Source organism: Petromyzon marinus, chromosome 6 (assembly GCF_048934315.1).
Source record: "Petromyzon marinus isolate PM22_M1 ecotype Great Lakes invasive population chromosome 6, UKy_Petmar_22M1.pri1.0, whole genome shotgun sequence".
Lineage (NCBI taxonomy): Eukaryota > Metazoa > Chordata > Hyperoartia > Petromyzontiformes > Petromyzontidae > Petromyzon > Petromyzon marinus.
The window spans coordinates 2177576-2198209 of NC_133672.1; the positions used below are offsets into that span (position 1 = coordinate 2177576).

Genomic DNA, 20634 nt, shown 5'->3' on the forward strand with positions numbered 1-20634 from the left:
ATTGTTGTACTGTACGTCTTATGCTCCCCCACCCCACTTCTCCAACCTGCACTGACCAGCAGGATGAAGTATGGTCAAGTAACCCCCACGACCTGGACGGCATGGAGGAGGCCTCCGTCCCGCAGTGGTTTAGCAAAGGGCTGTGTGTATGTGTATAACGTGCATCGAGAGGTGTGAACGTTGCACGTTGGAGCGTCAGTGTATGGAGAGTGGAGACTGAGAGAGGCAAAGCAGCGCCCCTGTGTGCGTACGGACACAGGGCGCCAGCGATGCTCACAATGGGACATTGAGTTGGCGCGTGGGGTGCGGCAGGGGGTGGGGGGGTGGGCGGCAGGGGGTGGGTGCCGAGGTCACCGTTATTGCCGGAGCGCCGCGTGCGGTAGCGCATTAAAGTTTTATTGTTTCAAGGGCGCTAATTGACGGCTAAAAATAAACGAGCAGACATTTGCGCAGGAAGTGTGGTCGCTGCAGAGGGTGTGTGGGAGGAGCGGGGGGGGTGTCGTACCCCACTGGCGCTCATTTGTCTCCGTTTTTTCGGCTTGCGTGCGATTGTGGAGCGATCGTTACGAAATGACGACGACGCCGACGAGAGGCCAACGGTTCGGTTTGTACAGGAGTTTACACGTACAGCACAGGGTGCTTCAAAAAAATGTCAACGCTTCCGAGAATTTGCAACAACGCCACAAGAGAAGGCGCCTCCGGGGACCACCTGGAGAAGATTCCAGGCACGTGTGTTGACAGTGATGGCGAACAAGCGGAGAGGCTTTTTGACTGTTTGAAGCTATTAACATACAGTTGTTATCATGTTACGATGTATTAACCGTTCTCTTTCTATTAACAACGGTAGGCCCATGTAATTGTTAACATTTTTTTGAAGCACCATGTATTTGGGTGGTAACCAACAAACTCTTTTTTTTAGTCCAGGTAAGGCCCACTGAGCTACACAGCTCTTTGTCAGAAGCCACCTGGCTATCACAAATGATAGCTCGACAAAGTGGCTTCCCACGTGGACATTTATACTAGCAACCACATACTCTGAACGCACGTTTCTAGTGACGATGGAGAGAGGGTGGCTATGGGAAGAAAGAGGAGCACAGTGACAATTCCAGACGAGTACATGATACCGTATTCTCCGGAAAGTAAGACGCGTCCACCACAGCTTTTGCTTTAAAACACAATGGGGGGAAAAAGTACATCTTATCGTCTGGAGAATACGGTGATAATTCTGTATTTTCCCTGACAGCCTCGCAGTCTTAAGATCCGTTTTTCATCATCATCATCATCCTTTAATTGCACTGCACCTCCCATGCAGTGTATCTGGTGGTGCTAAATCCACTAATGCTCGTTTGTCATGTTGCAGTACCTGGAGAAAACCCACACTTTTGAGGGGGTAACATGCAAAGTTGCACACATAGAGAATCAAGAATCCGTCGCTGTCATCCCCTGAGCGCCTCACAAAACGGAGAGCGATGTGGACATGTGACTCGCCAAGAGAGCAAATCTCGAGCGAGCCGTAGCGACAGCGAGGGCGACCGTGAGACGGCGGGCAACACAGAGGCACCTGTTGTGTTGAGAGCCCCGGCGTGGCTACGTGCAGAGCGACATACTGGGTGTGACCCCAGTGAACCCCCGGTGCCCTCCCAACCCCGTCATTCAAACACGATAAGGACGTTGTTCTGCAAACAGCACAGCGGGCGCGTTTTAACCCCTCCCTCCCTTTTTCTGCCCGGCCATTCGACGCGATCTCTCTGCGGCGGGCTCGCCTGCGAGGGCCGGGAGCCTTCCCGCGCGTGTCGCACTCCTCGTCCCTTGGGGGGGGGGGGGGTGGGGAGGTGGTGGAGGGGTGGCTCCGTCGCCTAAAGGCGGCCGCGGTTTAATTTGTCGCTGGCAGCGACGTGCTGGCGTTCATAAAAGACGAGCGCTCGTGCGCCGCCGCCGCCGCCGCCGGGTTTAGGAGGCGCGCTGCCAAACGCCGCCTCCACGGCCCCTCTGTGTCACCTTTTAATTTCTGGGGGCTCTTCACCTCGAATAGCCGGGTTAGAAAGGGCGCTTGTTCTTTTTGCTACGGCAAGCAGTCGGATATTTTAGCCATAACGCCCGTCCTCAGCGATTGCTGTTGAATGGGCTTGGCGAGTCATCGGCCCGACCCGACGCCAGCTCCCCCACTCTCCTCGTCACGCGCAGAGCGGGTTCCGCCACTTCGCAGTGCTTTGCAAGAAATACGACATGTTCGGTATTCCAAAATATGTATTTGCCACGTAGCTATGCAACCGCACAACAGCGATGCGATGAGTTTTCACAATTCAGGAATGGATCCTTTCGTTCGTGCAGTTTTGTTCACCCCATTATCCCCAACTGTGATGTAAGAGTACCATTTGTATGTAATTCATGTTGTCAGTAAATGTATTGTACTTACACGCACAATTTTATGCATTTATATTCGGCATAAGAATGCATGTCAATCGATTAAGCGGTACATTGTTTGAATCGATGAATCAATGCATATAATTATAATGTAGCTTGTGAACATATTAATTTACATTTGTTTGCAACATATAGTGGACGTACTTATTTTATCTCGAGAAAGAGAGCAGTCGGCCACGATCAATCCACTGCTTTATTATGGCCTCCCCTGCACGCGAGCTGATTTCGTCGCTCCATCTCTGCGGTGAACGTCCTCTCGGGCGGCTTCCTCCTTCTGACCGCCGTTCCGTCGTTAGCTCTCAACCGCCGGTCATCGTACCTTCTCCCCACGTGCCTTGCCCTCTTGCTGTTGTTCACGGTCAAAAATGTGTCTTCAAGCGGCGTATCCTCCTTAATCCGTGCGTTGCTCTTTGTGTCTCTCGGTGCATTTCCAAGCCTATGGCTCTGTGCACTTCTTTGCACACTTTTCAGCTTTTTGTTCCTGTTGCTTTGTTCTGGCTCCTTTGTCCACGTCTAATCCACGTCATGTGGATCAGACACGGATCACACACGTGGATCAGACATTGACGTCATCGCACGTAACATAGATATGTTGCACAATGCTTGTTGCGCACTTTGTTTGCGTTGTGTTTATGCATTTCTCAGTATTGTTGTATGGATTGTGTGTTGTTTTGTTATTTTCTTTGTCATGCTGGGTTGTTTAAGTATTGCGTACATTAATATCCATTGTGTTGGTTACAGGGAAATACAGTATTGTTGGGATTGAGCGGTGGCAGAGTGGTTAGCGCATTGTGTTATGAACCAAGCCACGGCTAACAGCAGTGGCGAGCGATATCTAAACCGGTCCTGGGCACCCTTCCCCCCTTAACAACCAACTCCGTACGATGTAACAACCCCCACGATCAAAGAGTGTGGGGAGGCGCTTCATCCAGCAGTGGATTGATAAACCCTCCACGTCGTGCACACGAGGGTCCTGGCAGCAGAATTTCCTGATCATCTGGAGTTTGGAGGGAGGCGCGAGGGATTTGGGGAGGAGGCTGTCGCGGAGAGGGGTCCAGCCGTCCGCCCTGGGCGCGGACGGCTGGACCCCTCTGGGCGCGGACGGCTGAACCCCTCTGGGCGCGAACGGCTGGACGCCTCTGGGCGCGGATGAGGCTCTCGGCAGCAGTAGCGGCCGCGGTGGCGGAGCGAGCGATGGCCGCCGTGAGAGACGTTGCGCATCACCCGACTCCCTCCTCGTCTTCGTCCACCCCTCTCGAGTCACGCTAGTCGATCCCCGGGGAAGGGGCAAGGGGGATCTGAGGATGGGGCAAGGGGCCGGCATCGGGGCCGTTTCTATGCTGGACGTCGCCGCGTGCGCGCGCCGGGGCGGTGTTCCGCGCCGGGGCGGTGTTCCGCGCCGGGGCGGTGTTCCGCGCCGGGGCGGTGTTCCGCGCCAGGGCGGTGTTCCGCGCCGGGGCGGTGTTCCGCGCCGGGGCGATGTTCCGCGCCGGGGCGGTGTTCCGCGCCGGGGCGGTGTTCCGCGCCGGGGCGGTGTTCCGCGCCGGGGTGGTGTTCCGCGCCAGGGCGGTGTTCCGCGCCAGGGTGGTGTTCCGCGCCAGGGCGGTGTTCCGCGCCGATGCGCCGCGCCGACGCCCACCGGCGCGCATCAGGCAGGCGCGGCCACCCCGCACCGACGTCCCTCGTACCCTCCTCTTCGTCCCTCTTCTTCTTCTTCTTGTATTGAAGGGAATCTATTTCCGCGTTAAGGGGGACTAGATGATGTGTAGCCGACCGCAGCGCTACGGCAGCGTCCTGCCCGTAGCCGTTCCGCTGATCTCTGAGCGTGCGTGGCCTGCTCATTGGGGTTAATGTCGGGGTGGAGGTACGTTTGCTTTGAGGTATAGGGTTATGGAAAGTAACGGGGCCGGAGTTAAGGCCGGGGTAAGGAATAGGGTCGCAGATAAGGATAGGGTTAGGATATTAGGGGTGCGACGGTGCTGAGAGTAATTAAGGAGCTCATTGGAGCTGCCTTGGCTGCCCCTGGGACCTATCTTTGTTGGTGCTGGGCCTCAGTTGTTTCATCGCAGGCTGCCCCCCACGTTCTTGATCTCTTCCCACCAACCCCCCGTCGGCTCTTCTGCGCGAATGTGGTTTTCATTATTGGAGAGTGTCTTGAGATATGATTGTATTGCGACGGCATATAAATTAACACTGTTGTTGTTGAGAGACGTGGATAAGATTAGTGTCGGAGTTTGCAGCTGGGGCTGGGTGAATAAAGTCGATACAGACCACCGCAGCCTCTGTCCACGGACTAAACCTGGAGCACGCGTGCACCGTGACACGGACAGAATATTATAACTTCTGCGAGCAGTGGCGGGAAGCGGCAGAGGACTGTAATCAACAAATAGTAACTCCGATCCCGAATACACACACACAAAATAGATGCAACAGTGACCGCTCGGTCACTCAACTGAAAGAAATTGCGCTCGCGGAGTGCAAAACGCTTCCAAAGATAATGCGCGAAGTGCACTGATGAAGGGCCCCGGGTGAATTTGTCCACCCATTGCGACGCGCGGCCCCAGCGTGAAGTGAAAGCCACTCTTACGCTCCGGTTTTCAAAACAGCCGCTCGCTCGCTCAAAACGTCTTGTGTTTTTTTTGTTGTTGCTTGCCCGGGTCGGCGTGCGGTCGTGAGCGCGCGTCATACCGGCGAGTCCCCAAACCGCGCGCTCGTGCACACACGGGAAGTCAACGGTGGCCGTCCCCACGCGCTATGCTTACGTCACAATAGCCGGTACCTGAGGTGTCCTGAAGTGACCCAAAATTACCTGGACCTACCTGAAGTTGATTGATTGGCGGTGTTTTTTCAACCACGTGAGAGCCCTTGGGATTAATTATTTCTAGCAAGGGAGACCACACGGGTACCATGGTTACGTACAGACGGCCATTTTCAATCTCCGCTGTTTTCACGATGTGTTGCGTTGACCTTAAAATACCTAAATTTTCCGTAAACGAGGCAAATGTCCCAGTGCCCCGTGTCTCAAATGAGTTATTTCTGTTTGTCGCACAAGACGTTATGTAACGCTTTACGTAACCGTTTGTAATGCAAATGCAACGACCCCAATTCATTAGCCGAGACGGCACAAGAACTGGGGCGTTTAAAATCGGCTCTGCAGCCTGGCAGGAGATTAAATGGAGTACGAAATAAAAACATCAGAGAATTGCGCTTCGGAAGATTATCCGATCGTTATTTTTCGTGCAGTGTGTAAAATCAAAGGCAGCTCATCCATTCCTTTGACTGCCTCAACACTTACCAGACAGGCTTGTTATCTAGACCGGTGCACTTTCGCGGATAGGCGCACAGCGACAGAGCATACAAATGTCATCCCACGATGCACCGCACCTCCGTTGCCAAATGTCACACGGGTGTGCGGACACTTGACCGCTGCCCTGCGCTGCCGATAGACCACCTCGTTGCTACCTCTCGATGCTGCCGATGTTCTCGTGGCCACAGTTACGAGCTGCTGCTTTCCGCGCCCTCCGCTTTGACGCCCGGCCAGAACCGCGTTGGGGTCTTCTTCACGTGTGCTGAACGTCTTTCGTCCCGCCAAATCCACGTCGCGTGAATTCACGACCCTGAAAGCTTTTCTTATGAACATTTCAGTCTGCGGCAATTTAAAAGCATAATACCAGGCTGAAGTGGTTCACAGAGGTATGCTGGTAGCTGAGTGGTCAGAGCATTGAGCCAGCACAGCTGAAATCCTGAGTTAAAATCCGTGTTTCAGTCATCCGTGATTAAAACTGTTTCTCAAATGTAGGGAGTTCATGGTCCCCAACCTGGTCACAATCTCATTAAAAAAAATATGGTTTACTTCATTTGGTAAAAAAAAAATTCCAGCTCTAAACGTTAAAAAAAATCTAATTTTGAATGTAATACATTGGACATCTCTGTAGCAGGCAGCATGGGGAATTGCATTGCCGTAAGCATGGATAAAATAGATCACTTGAAGGGGTTTCACAGCTAGTTATGTGGTGTATAATATGTTAAATCATGAGATTTATCGGACAAGTCACCTCCCACATGCCCTTCTCTAAGGCAGGGTGCTGCGCTTACCTGCGAGAGTTTGAAATGGGCAAGTCTGGCATCCTGCGCCTTGGCACTGCCAGCGTTATTGCAAATAGAATTGGGAAAAGCCAGCAGTAAGTATATAAACACATAACTGTTAATGGACTGTGCTAGAACTCTGTCTCCCTCAGAACCATGAACTTACATTGCTGTTCATATATGTGTAAGTATAAATGTTGTCGTGAAACCCACCACCACCCGACACAGCCAATTAGTAAGGTTTGTCACGTAAACAAAACGTGCCAACACACCGGTGGTGTGTTGGAGAGTAAACCCACAACATTTACAAGTAGTCTCCTCTATGTCCCCTGCCCTCACTTCTCCAATGCCCTCTCAACCCCCTGAGTCTATTGAAGAACGAGGCAGTCGGTTTCCTCTGAGTTGACGGCACCGGGGGGTTTGGTTTGGTTTTTTGCCGAGCGGGTGGTGGAGGGAGAGAGGGCGCGAGGCAGCGGCTGCGCGCGTCTCGCCCCCAGGACCGGGCGATGGCGGCGGGGAAGGCGCGCTGCTTCGCCAACTCGGACCAGCACCGCGCGCGCAACCGGCTGTGGCAGGCCGTGCTGCTGCTGCTGCCCTCGCAGAGCCCGGTAAGCGTCGCCACGGGGGCCCCGCCCCCAGCCCTGGCCCAGCCTCCCACCGGCGGCAGAAGACGCGTCGTCGTTCGGCACCCGCGGTGTTGGCGAGGCTGGTGGGGGGGGGGGGGGCTGAGTATCCCCCACCCCCTCACCACCCCCTTCCTAATTCTTAGCGGTCCTAAAAGTGTCATGACAATTTTTCAAAGCGGTGGAGGTTTTTCTTTTCAAGTTCAAATAACGCACGGCAGGCAAGAGTGGTTTGTACCGTAACGCATTCTCTTTACCGTTCAACGTTTGTTTAAAGTTCGTTTAACATGATTCTGTCGTGCTCCCCCATTAGTAGTTTTTGTATGCCGCCCTACATTCAACAAAGTGACGCTGCAGGGTTGTATTCCGTAAAAAAATACTCTCATCCTCTCGTCCACGTTCCTCCTTTGCGCTGCTGGTCTGTCACTCGTTGGTGTTATCGGTGACCCACTACCCGACCTTCGCTTCTGCCTCGAGTGCATCGAGGTCCCTTTCGGCACAGTGGCAACCGCGTACCGGTATCTCGTGCAACGCATTGACGGTACCGTGCAGCCCGTGACTTGTGGATTCCAACAAACGAGGTTCCTGAAAATGGGCACGAGGAAACGAATCCAATTCCCAAACACCGTCTCACAAGATGGTGGGGGGCGGGGGGCGGGGGGGCACAGCGGTGTTTTGATTAAAATTTAGTGGCGGCTCGGCATCGTGACTCCGACCAGAGTGGAGTAATTTACTTAACGCCCGCGGAGGCCACTTAGCGCAAACGAAATCGACGTCTCTCCGCAAGTCGGCCATGTCCTGCACGCATACTCCATGGGTCAGCGCTGCAACGGTCGATCATTTATTCCTAGTTATTCGCTTAATCGTTCTTTTTGTTTGCACGGGGGCATTATTAATTCATATATCATATTTCAACACATCCTATGCATCGCTTATAGGACATCGCTTATAAGTTTTAATATGTTGTCGTTATTTGATTAGCGACCAATTGAGGAGAGGTATTATTCATCCCATTTTCCAAGGTTGTATAGAACGGTGATAGGAAAATGTTGATATGAATATTTTACATTCTGACATTAAATTTCATGGGTTGTCTTATAATCAACAATTGAATGAATGAATGGAGATACGCACAGGGGAAAGAGTAAATGTAAGACTTGGGAAAACATGAGCGGCACGAGTTTGCTGTTGGTATCTGATGGGGTCGCTGTCATCGGCACGTTTCACTATCAACATTTAGGCAGAGGTGGCTGTGCCCATCGGCAAAATCGGAAACCGGTTGGGGCCGCTTAGCGATGCTGAACGCTACTCCCGCTTAGGTGAGAGATGTAACGGCTACTGGCGGATCGCCAGTGGCTTTCACTGCACGGGGTCCTCAAAACCACGCAGAGCGCCCCGGGATTAATGCACCCCCCCCCCCCCTTTCCTTATCCGATTTCACCCACGCCTGTCCCCGGTGCCCTCTCACCTCTCGCCAGGACGAGGTGGAGCGCGTGTTTGCGAGGGCGTGCGCGGCGACGGCGGACGACAACCAGCCGTCCGTGGCCTACCTGCTTGAGTGGGCGCTCGTGCTCACACTCAACCGACGGCCGCACCTCCTGGGCGACCTCGTCGCCGCCCTCGCCTACGTGAGTCGGCGCGCTGGGCCCCGCGCGCCACGCCGCCCGCACGCGCTAAACCGCGCCTGCGCCAGTTTTAATCGGTTGTGCTGTGAGCTGTGCGGGGCCTCGTCGATTAAAATCGACCGCGACGGTCGTGTCGAACGTATCGCGATCGCGCGCGTGCGGATTCGTTGATCGTTATACGATATGCGCGAATTGAACGCAATTGATGTGCCAACGTCACGTTTAGGCATAATGGCACTAACAAGACTTCACAAATGAGACTTAGAAGAATGATCTCTTAAAGGGAATCGCGACCCAGAGTCGTGGCAATTCATCGATTCATTGTGTGGGGGTAGATGGTCACATTTTGATTTCTCCATTTCACTTCTTGACCTCATGCATGAGAGCATTAACACGAAGCCTGTTGCGTGGCTGAGACCAGGACCCGGAGAAAAACAAGAGCTGCGTCTGCAGCCTGCTCTCCGTGCTCGCTCACTTCCCAACGGTGGCCGCCAGCAACTCGGACAAGGTACTCGCCGTTCCCACGGTGTGGACGGCACTTAATGCACGCTTTTTGGATTGGTTTTTGCTGCACGGTCGTGTTTGAATGAACGGCGTACGGTGAGCGTTTTGTACCTGTGAGGTGAGAAAGAATTGGATCCGGTCGGAAAATACATCGGCAGCTCTAACTTACGGCCTCGAGACCACACAAGCACTCGCCAATCCATCCCCCGCACCCCCCGATTAGCACGGTCGGCTACGCGCATTGCAAAAGAAGTTCAACACGCGCACACACGCGTACGTTAAACGCCTTGCCCGATATCCTGGTTAACCAGCGGAGGGGCGGGGGGGGGGGCGGGGGGGTTGCGCTCGTACCCACGCGGTGGGGGGGGAGGCACCTGCTCGCCGCCAACGGCGTGCGTCCCCCGCAGCTCCCGTGAGCAACGCCAAATGAAAACACAGCGGGGTCCCGCCAAGGTCTCTCGGCACACGCCGCGTGTTTAGTCTGTGTTTTGATTTACTGTGCGTCTGTGTACGCGCACGTGCCGTGCGTGTGTATATTGTACAGACTTACAATTGTAAAAAAATACCACTACCACGATTTTGGAAGGGACACGTTCATCCGCCGCTGCAACTCTAAGTTTCGTTTTGAATTCTCCATGGTTCGTTCGTCGATCTATTTGCCTTTTACGATCACTGCCACGAAGCCTTAGTAGTGGGCTGTCAGTGGCGGTGGGAACCGCATACACTAGCTTGAACATCATCAACCGATGCCGTCCCTCACAGTCCTGCAATGCAACATCCATATTGCTCCTGCACATGAGCAGATGTCATTGCTCCATCTCTGCGCTGGACGTCCTCTCGTTCTTGTTCTCTCCTTTGGCTGCCACTCCTCCGTCAGTCTCGACCAGTTATTTCACTGCTGAGTTGAATAACTGGGCTGGGGCAGAACACATTTTGATTGAAAAGATGATAAATAACAATATGTGAAGGTAAAGGCGCAGCCCTGCAATTTCTTGGTCATACCACTACTGGAACAAGGGCCTCCACGAGCAGGAGGACTCGAGAGCCCCTCTAGAGAGTATCTGGGCCTACTCAGCTACGCTGGTCAGACGTCTTCAATGGCAATAAATGAAGCAGAAGTGATCGAGTCATCTGGCCGTGTTTTCCGCGCCCGTGTCTTGCTGGTGCCAGCAGGATGCCGGTCTCCGCTGCCTGCGCGCCGTGCTGCCCTGGTGCATGAGCCACAGCTTCCTGGTGCGACTCTACGCCCTGCTGACGCTGGGCCGCGTCTGGGGGGCGGCCTGCGCGCCGGGAGCTGCCGAGAGGCCGGCCGGGCCGGCCGAAGGGGAGCTGCGGGCGCTGGCGCCGCTGGTGGAGGTGTGCCTGCGGGGCGCCGCCTGCATGCCGGCCGCCGGGTACGGTTCATGGCGCCGCCGTCGCGGAACGCAAACACTCGCAGGCGACCGTGTCGTGTACTTTGCCCGTTAGCAGAGTACACAACGGTTGCCCGTGACGCCGGTTGGGAGGTTTCGTTACTTCCATCTGAAGCGACGGGCGCTGGTCTGGTGGCAGCGATGGACGCGATGGGTGGCTCGCGGCGAAGATGGAGCCGGCATTAGACGCCTACCTGCGGAACAATGCAGTGTCTCTCGAAGGCAGTACAGAAAGTAGGGTTTAGACAGGCTGTTCGTGCAGTGTTGGCATATTTTTCTCTCGTACGAGTGGGTTTCCTCCTGGGACATGTTTCCTACCACAATAAAAAATATAACGCTGCGGGTGAAATAACCGTATTAATGCCACTCTGAGGCGCCTTCTTGTTTCACAGTGGATGTTAAAGATATCCCCGGCGTCGTTCGCGGGTGTAGGCCGTTGCGTGCCCGCGTCACGGTCCAAATTTGTAACATTTTGAAATAGTCTGCAAATTACTCAGTGGGGGTTATGCATATAAATAATTGTTCCCCTCCTGGCAGACTGGTGCCCCAGGCCACTCGTGCAAAATGAGACTCATCCTGGCCTCTTGGGTTCTCACCCGGTTCAACAAAATCAACAAAATCAACTTGAACCTCCGCCGTCTCCTTCACAGAAACATCGGCAGGAACTGGCAGAAACTGCAGCAGCACTTTTTCTTCAACACCTTCGAGCCGCTACTGGACTACAGCGTGGAGGTGAGCGCCTGCGGACCGGGGGCTGGCAGGAGTGAACGGTGGGCAGTGGCGGATTGTGGCTCCGAGTTTGTGGAGGCAAAAAAAAAGTCCTTGTCGGGTTTTTCCAGTTTCCGGCGACGAAACCGAGGAACTGGAATGCGCCGGGCAGTGGAATTATTGCTGGTGCCTTCTCCACCGGTCGGGTGCTTTCACAGGAGAACTGGTGTGGTGGTCACTCAGCACTGGTGTATCCTCATCATCATCCTCATCATTATCCCCATCATTATCCTCATCATCATCATCATCCTCACACCTTGCCTGGACATTTCAGATATCAATCCACCTCGGTTAGCCTGACTTTTAATGGAGTGTTTGTGGAGACAATATTAAAACTAAATTAAACAATGTCTTTTTATTTTACCAGGTAAGGCCGACTGAGCTATATAGCTCTTTTTCAGAAGCAACCTCGCCACAAATGATACCAAAATGAAGTGGCTTGTCATCATGTGAAAATGTATAGCCTCCAAATACTCTAAACGCATGATGATTTTAAATGTAGAGGGAAAAACCAGAGGACCCGGATAAAAATCCACGCCAGTACGGGGAGAACATGCAAACACCAAATATACAGGTGTCAGGGTGGGGTTCGAACCCACGACCCCCTGTATACCAGGCGAGGTAGTTAACATCTCGCCTCCGTGGTGCCACCGTGGCGTAAACTTCCCAACATATCGGGGTTATTTGGGCCGAGTATATAAGTGTATGTATGTAGAGCTTCTTTCGCACCGTTCGTAGCCAACCCGTGGTAATGATAGGTGGACGGTGGATATATTTTTAGGGTGGATCGGTAGCCCCAAGGCGGCAGGGGTTCACCGATTGCGTGAGTCCACCACGCGCTCGCCAAGTCTGGCCTCGGGAGGTTGGCCGTATAGGCTGAGTTTGAATGCCACGGCTGACGATTCAGTTTGAGGGGGGCTAAGCCCTGTTAGCCCGGGCCTCGCACCACCCATGTCCGGGTGTGAGATGTAATATCGTGACAATTTGCGATCGTGCCTGGCGTGCGCATGCAGAGTTTGTGATTGCGCGGGGCCTCACGTGCCAAGACACCGGTGGCGTGGAGCACGCGAGGGAACCGGTCGTCGCCTCTCCGGCTTCTTCCCCCGCTCCACAGGGGGCCTCGTAATGAGGGTGGCAGGGGAGGGCCCCGAAGGCACTGGATCTCAGAGGTGATGAGTCGTGTCACCACATGTTACGGTCCCCAGCTGTGAGTCGAATGACAACGCTTGAATTGACGCTGTTGGTCCATGTGGCTTTGGGCTCATCAATGGGGGGCTCCCAGGATATTCACACTCCGAGGGCCCCCCTCCAATGTGGTTTAGGGTTTAGCCACCGGGACCTTTTTGCTCTCCCTCTGGGAGGTCCATGTGGATGGAGTTGCTGCGTGGGGAAATTAATGTGGGTTGAGTCAGGGGGGCGGGGAGGGTGGGGGGGGGCGTCGGGAGGGGTGTGAAGAGGGAGCAAGCAGTTATGAGATAAAAGAGTTCACGGGGAATGTTTTGTCCCATTCGTTGTGTGGCTTTATGGGGTACTATGGAGGAGGCCTGCTCTGTTCACGGTCGCAGCATGAACGATCTACGTTGGATGTAGCTCACCAGATGCAGATCATCAAAAAAAGAGTGGTATAAAGGACTACGGTCACTTTTAAAATCATGGGGGGGCGGGGATGGTGGGTTTTTTTACTTATGTGGCACGCTTCCTGCACAGACGCGTTTTTGCGAGAGCAGAGCAAACATCGGGCCGCTAAACGTGGCAGGGCTGCCCTGCGCCCTTGCCTATACACTTGTCACACCGTCACTCGATGAGAGTTCTCATCCTGCGCTGTTTGCTGTCAGCCTCACCTGCGGAACGGCTTTCTTAGAAGCACTTACGTCTCTCCACTCTCCATGTCCTTCAGCGTTTTTTGTTCATGTTGTCCTTGGCACTCAGCTGCGTACGGAAGGATGCACCAGTTAAAGTGGTCATTCTGAAAGTGATGACAACAACACCTTTGTGTGTTAAAATAAGAGTACGCTTTTTCCACTTGTACTGAGCCCAAGATAGATTTTTTGTGCCCGTTTGTCGGTGATAAATTTACTATTTTATTTATTCAAGTATTTTCAAGCCCTTTTACCATTATCAAAAGTAATACTCAAAAACGGCAGACCTCTGAGCGAGAATACGGTGTTCCACACTCAGGACTCCGCTTTGTTGTTATTTAATTGAAAAATAAATTATGCTTTTATGCAGCGGGCCAGCTGCTTGCCTCAAAGCGGAGCGAGGCCGATGCCTCTCCGCCTATCTCACGAGGAGACAACGGGCAGCAGTGCTGCCCAGCGCCGCCCATCGCTGACCAGCGCTCCACACGAGGCTTTGGCTCTTTCGCTAGTTTGCTCGCCGATGCGTTTTTTGGAGTGCACCGCGTGTTGTGCAGCGTGGTGTCCGACCTTTCGCTGCGCATGCTGGGAGATCTTGACCAGGCGGCTGTACATTACAGCGCAAACGCGGGCTCCTTTGCTATGAGAAATGTTCCCTCCGATTCCGATACGGTGTGAGTAGAACGCCTGTGCACGGGATGAAATGCAGCGTCACGTTTAAAGTCGTTAATAATTCCGACAAACTGTACCATCCTGAATGCTAGCTTCCTGGGTTTGGGAACAGGTTTCGGTCACTGCTAATGAAACTGGGTTCTCAAGTAGTGAATGGTTGATGGTCTCAACCCAATCACCAATGGCTATTAAAAACTGATTAAATGTAGTTTTTCACTGAAATTGGTGAAATTATTGTAAAATACAATTATTTCACGGCCATGCGATGAACATTTCTATGTTGGTAAGTGCAGCAGCGCTTGTAGTAGGTGACAGAGGTCACTTTAAAGGAACTCGGAAGCATTTCTGTGATATCTGCATCCACGGGCCGTTCTCTTACAATGGCGCGTCGCACCGAACTTAGTCTCCTGACCCCAATAGCACAATTGGAAGAGAATTTCGAAAAGACAAATTTCTCTTTGTGTTTGGTGGTATTTAAAGTAAACATTATTGCTTTTTAATAATTTCTCCTACGGTGAGTCATTAACGAGCAGGCACGGTTACCCGGCATTTGCAAAAATATTAACTGCCAATTTGTTTCCAAATTCGTTTCCGAGAATGTGTTTTATAATTTATTTTCAGCGAGGCGAGTACCAATAAAACGACACGTCATTCCTCCCGACGGAAAAGCGAGGGCGGCCGAGCAGAGCTCGACCGCCGATTCCGCCCGGTCACTCGGGAGCGGCGGCCCGCGCGGCGACGGAGATGGAACGCGAGCGTTCCAGATGCCAAACGGTCACATCCGGAGATTGCGTACTAGCCCATGATTATGCACACACACAAACCTCACCGGTGACGGGGATGTGCGCTGTTAAAATAAAAACGTACACACACACATCGACTTGTTTGCAAGGCATCGGGTCCTATCTGGAAGTGAGCCTCAATGACAAGTCAACAGAAAATATTCGCAGTCTTTATTTTCCGGTTTTGCGTCTGGGCGTGTGTGTGCGTCCGTGTAGGAGGATGTTTTTTCTTTTGTAGTGACGAGCGTGGTGCGGTGATTAGCGCACTCCGCTACAAACCCAGCATCCTCAGTTTAATTCCCATCCGTGGCGAATATCTTCGGCGCGCGATATCTGGACCGGCCCTGGGCCTCCCGTAGGTCGAATTTTACTTAAATGAATACTTCGCTCGGTAGGGAAGTAAAGGCAGCCAGTCAGGCATGGTGCCGACCACACCACGCGCTCACTAACGGCGCTTTCCCTCATAGTCTATGTAGCCTACAGAGGGGATGTTTGTAGCAAGGTGTGTACACGCGTGTTTAGCCACATGCAATGAGCACACCCCAAAAACCCCAAAATGCGCATGCAATGAAAAGAAACAAGCGTGTATTTCACAAAGCCACAGCACAGCGTGCCGTTATCACCGAATGGGAAGTGGCGTGGGCGGCGGGGTAGAGGGCATCTCTGGGTAGCCCAGGGTCGGGAAGGTTGAAATTGGGTGTTGGAGGTGGAGGGGCTACAGGTGGGGGGGGGCATAGGGAGGGAGGGAGGGAGGGACTGTGCACAATGGAAGCGTTGTCGTTTTGCGGTATTCCCTTGTGTGGCGAAGGAGGCAATTTTTTGTCACTCGTGCAGCAGACGATTGCCACGGGGGAGCGCACAGGCAGCTGTGGCTGCGGGTAAAAATAGAAAGCTAATTATTGTGAGCCGTCGGTCGCGACGCTGGGTGCCGTGCTGCACCGGAGCTCGCGCTGGGCGGATAAACACCGCCACAAGAACGCCGCCGCCAGTCTGTTGTGTCGCAGCTCCGGGCAGCATTTCGCTTTTCGCCCATTTTATTTCATTCCATCACGGCATGTTTTTTTTTTTGGACACGTGGTGTATTACGGAGGACAAGCCGCGGGGGGCTATGTCGTGAGCCTCCGTCCTTTCGCTTAGGATATGTCATTCATTGTGCTCGAGCTCAAATTAGGCAAGCGCTGCGCTGTGTCCAGGGCAATAGGATGCAACCGCTCTGGAGAAGGATCATTATCCGAAACATCAGCCTGTCCTGTCGTTTTCTGTTATGCTTTAACAGCCCTTGTGTCGGGCCGCTGCTGGATGAGGGCCTGCCCACGCCATGCGGGGGCCGTATGGCCAGACTGAGCGTTGCTGAAGGTCGGCGGCGAGCATAGACATGGGATCGGAGTACTATGCAAGTGGATTTTTGCTGCACTGTCCTCCGCTGACAACGTAGCCCCGCCAGCCTCCGGCGCGTGTGCCGCGCACGGTGGTCGCCCATCCAAGCACTCTCCAGGCTGAACCCCTGCTTATCTTGCGAGATCTGACGACGTGCGGGGGGCGCACCGCGGGCGTGAGCCGATCGCGGGCGGCGCTCGTTTCCACCGAGCGCCCACTCCGATCTCGGCGACGGGAAAGTTTTTTACTCTGCGCTCAACATGAACAAACGCAGGCGCGTTCGCTCTCTCCCCCGCCCATTCGGAGCTCGAGCACGAGCCCCGTGAACACGCACGCGTGTGCGTGTGTGCGTGTGTGTGTGTGCGTGTGTGCGCGTGTGCGCGTGTGTGTGTGCGTGTGTGTGTGTGTGTGTGCGTGTGTGCGTGTGTGTGCGTGTGTGCGTGTGTGCGTGTGTGTGTGTGTGCGTGTGTGTGTGCCTCCTCGTGGTGCCGGACGGGCAACTCTGTCGTGGACAGTGCTGTGGGGGGAGATCCAATTTTGATTGGCTCCTCCCCTCATGGCATATGTGTCCACCACAGGGGCTAAACGGGGGCTCTGGACGGGTGCGAGGGGCTGGTAACCCCTCCACCTTCAATTAATTACCACGAAACCACAAGTTAAACTGAAATATGTAACTAATAAGCTTGTGCCGGAGGCCCCGGGGGGCCAGGCGTCTATGACGTCTCCTGGCCAAACCCCAATTGGCGGAGCCAGGAGATTGAATACCTACCCTCGGGGCTACTCCAGAAACAACGAAAAGCCACTACGGGTGGCCACGTGGAATGTTCGAACGCTCACTGCAGAGGAGAGGCTGCCACTCCTCTGTCGGGAGCTGGACCGGTACCGCCTGGATCTATGCGGCATTCAGGAGGTCCGGTGGACCGGCTCTGGCTCCTGCCACCATGAGGGGTGGACAGTCCTCTACTCGGGGCAGCAGACTGCCAAACAACAGGGTGTGGGTCTTCTTTTGAACAAAAGAATGAAGGGGGCGTGGGAGCGTGGCGGTGAGGTGTGGGAAGCTGTAAGCCCCAGGCTACTTTGGGCTCGCCTTCCCATCAACTGGAGGCGAGGAATGGTGGTCGTGGTTACTTATGCCCCCACCGAAGATGAATATCCGTGGAGGGATGCAGGCAAAGCCGATGAGTCAGATGCCTTCTATGACCTCCTGTCACAGGTGCTGGCTAAAGTGGCCCCTCGGGATAGAGTCATCATGTTGGGTGACTTCAATGCCCGAGTTGGTCATGATACTGGCACCTGGTCTGGAGTGATTGGAGGGCATGGGCCAGATCAGCTCAATAACAACGGTAGGAGGCTGCTAGATTTTTGTGCAGCCCATGGGCTTGTAATTACCAACATGCTGTTCCGGCATCGGCGCATCCACACAACATCATGGATGCATGCCGGGTCCAAGCAAGAACATCTGCTGGACTACATAGTGACAGACCAGCGAATGCGAGCCCATGTCCTTGACACCAGGACCTACCGTGGAGCTGATCTGCCCTCTGACCATCGACTAGTCATCTGTAAAATGCGCCTGCCATTCTTCCACTCCGGTGGTGGGTGTACACCCAGGACCCCATTCCAACATAAAGTGGCCTGGTCTCAGTTATCTGATGAAAGTTGCAAGCGAGAATTTCATCATCGCTTGCGGCTGGGATTGGCATCGTCCCCGACTCCTCCTGATGTCGAGGGTAAATGGGCGAGGTTTAGGACTGTGACTCATGCAGCTGCAATGGCTGCTTTGGGTACGCGGTCCAGACCTCCCCAGAGACCCTGGCTGACAGAGGAGGTGTTCAGGATGGTTGAGAAAGAGCGACAGGCCCACTGTCATCGGTTACAGAATCCCACGTCAGAGAATGAGGAGGCTTACCGCAGCCTTCGCTCGGAGGTTCGGAGAGCCGTGAGGCGCTGCAAGGATGGGTGGTGGTCGCGGGTTGCTGAGGAGATGGAGTCTGCCTCAGCGGCCCGCGCTCACAAATCTCTATTTAACTCCATCAAAAAAGTAACCTGCAGCGCCACACCTATTACCATCATTAGGGGAAAAAACGGTGATCCAATCTCCGACCCCCAGGAACAGGTTCGCAGATTTGCTGAGCATTTCTGTGAGGTCCTGGGGGAGGGAAAATCCCTCAGCCAGGAAAACATCGTGGCACAAAGTGAGGATGACCCTGCTGAGGCTGCGGTGCCTCAAATATTGGAAGAAGTCACCCCCTGTGAGTGGCTGGCTGAGGTGCCATCTGCTGAGGAAGTATTGAAGGCGATCCGGAGTCTGAGACCAGGAAAGGCAGCGGGCAGAGATGATCTCCCAAGCGAAATGCTGAGGGAGGGTGGCGTTTGTGCACAGACTACCCTATATGACATCATAACAACAGTCTGGACCACTGGACGGGTTCCGCAGGATTGGAAGGATGCCCTGGTGGTCCCCCTTTTTAAGAAGGGGGACCGCACAGACTGTAACAACTACAGGGACATCTCACTCCTCAGTGTGCCGGGAAAGGTCCTGGCAAGGATTATTCAGCATCGCCTTGCCAGGCACGCTGAGGAGAGGCTTGCGGAGCCCCAATGCGGTTTCAGGAAAGGGCGGTCCTGCACAGATGCCATATTTTCTGTCCGTCTGCTACAGCAGAGGTGTAGGGAATTCCAACAAGACCTACATCTCTGCTTTATTGACCTGGTCAAGGCCTATGATACCATCAGTAGGCCTGGGCTCTGGGTCGTTCTTCGTGCTTTTGGAGTACCTGACCCTCTGCTCACGATCATTAAGGACCTTCATGTCCTCTGGCTCCCACATTATGTAACATCTATTTTGACCACGTAGTTCGTGAAGCCTTCAATAGCTGTACCGGGGGAATCTCCATATGGTACAGATATAATGGGAGGCTAATCGATGCCCGGGTGCGGTCAAGGGATGGCTCCCTATTGCTCAACCACGTTATGTATGCTGATGATTTGGTAATAGCTGCTCAGTCAGAGGAGGAGTTGGAGACGCTGCTGCTGAGACTGGAGCGTGCCACTAAGAGGTGGGGCCTTACCATCAGCCCCACCAAAACTAAGCACCTGCCTGGGTATTTTGTACCATCGGACACTCCACCCCCACAACTCCCAATCGGTGATGGGGCAGTTGTGGAGAGAGTGGAGAGTTTCCCATACCTGGGCAGTGTGCTTATGACTGGCTCCAGTTTAACAGCAGAGGTCTCACTCCGAATCAGTCGAGCGGCAATATCTTTTCATCGGTTGCGTAACGCTGTGTGGAAGCTACCTGGTCTGTCGCTCCGCACTAAGCTTCAGGTCTTCTCGGCCACGGTCATTCCCTCCCTTCTCTACGCTTGCGAAACGTGGACCCCCCTAATGGAACATCTTCGCCGGTTAGAAACATTTAGGCTGGCCTGCCTACGATCCATCCTGGGTTTAACCAGACTGGATTGTGTGAGGAGCTCACAAATCCTTGAAAGATCTGGGCAGGGTCCCATCGGTGAGCTCCTCCGGCAGGCAAGGCTGCGATGGCTGGGTCATGTAGCCCGCATGCCCAGCCACCGCATGCCGAAACAGCTTTTGTTTGGCCGGATTGAGGGGGCTAAGCGGGCGCGGCACGGGCTAGAGAAGAGATGGAGTGATGTGGTACAGGAGGACGTGGAGCTGAGTGGACTTGCCGATGACTGGTACCAGCGGTGTCAAGATCGGCCTCTGTGGAGGAGGCTCGTGAAGGATGCTACTGGGCAGTTGGAGGCAGTCGCCCTCCAACAACAACGGAGGGCGGAGGAGCGACGCTCAGAACAACGAGCGGAGCACCGGGTGGCTAAAGCACAGCAGGTTGGCACAGTAGGGGGCACAGGTGGTGCATCAGCCAGTCATCTCAGTCAGTCGACCCGTGGCACCTGGGTCTGCCCCGTGACCTCCTGCCAGCGGGCGTTCGACACTTCACGTGGCCTCAGGGTGCACATAGCCTGGCACAAGCGTCGTGGTGACGTCACCGCCACTTAGTGGCGAATGGCGGTTGTTGTTATGTGTGTGTGCGTGTGTGCGTGTGTGTGTGTATGTGTGTGTGTGTATGTGTGTGTGCGTGTGCGTGCGAGGGGTGGGGGGGCTCCTCTGGGGTGACGTGGGCGCGTCCGCGCGGCGCGTCTCTCCGTTGCGATGGAAATTGGTGCGTGGCCGTGATTTTGACGTTTCGTCTCTGGCCGGGGGGGGGGGGAGGTGGGGTCAGGGGTTTGATGGGGGGGGAGGTCACGGAGCTCGGAGGAACCACCGAGTTCCGAATACCGAGCTCCCCTTGATCCGCGTTGGGCAGGGAGCCACCTGGGTCGGCGTAACCCCCACATTTTGTGGAGAATGAACAGAAGACAAAAAAGAGGATGCACGTCATCAGCTGTGGGGGAAATTTACACTCCTCTGAGCCGCCTCAAGTGATGGCGGTGCGACAGCGACATAGAAGGGAAATTTACACTCCTCTGGGCCGCCTCAAGTGA

The 20634-nt window shown here is 54.2% G+C and overlaps 1 protein-coding gene across 1 annotated transcript in view; it reads left to right on the plus strand.

The window, feature by feature from the left end:
* The window catches only part of TARBP1 (tRNA guanosine 2 -O-methyltransferase TARBP1), a 72547-nt gene that overhangs the window by 31028 nt on the left and 20885 nt on the right, over window positions 1-20634 (plus strand). Inside the window, exons 23-27 of the mRNA XM_076063214.1 lie at window positions 7008-7118; window positions 8612-8761; window positions 9180-9266; window positions 10433-10656; window positions 11325-11406. Of these exons, the coding sequence (XP_075919329.1) occupies window positions 7008-7118; window positions 8612-8761; window positions 9180-9266; window positions 10433-10656; window positions 11325-11406 (654 nt within the window). The remainder of the gene's footprint in view (window positions 1-7007; window positions 7119-8611; window positions 8762-9179; window positions 9267-10432; window positions 10657-11324; window positions 11407-20634) is intronic.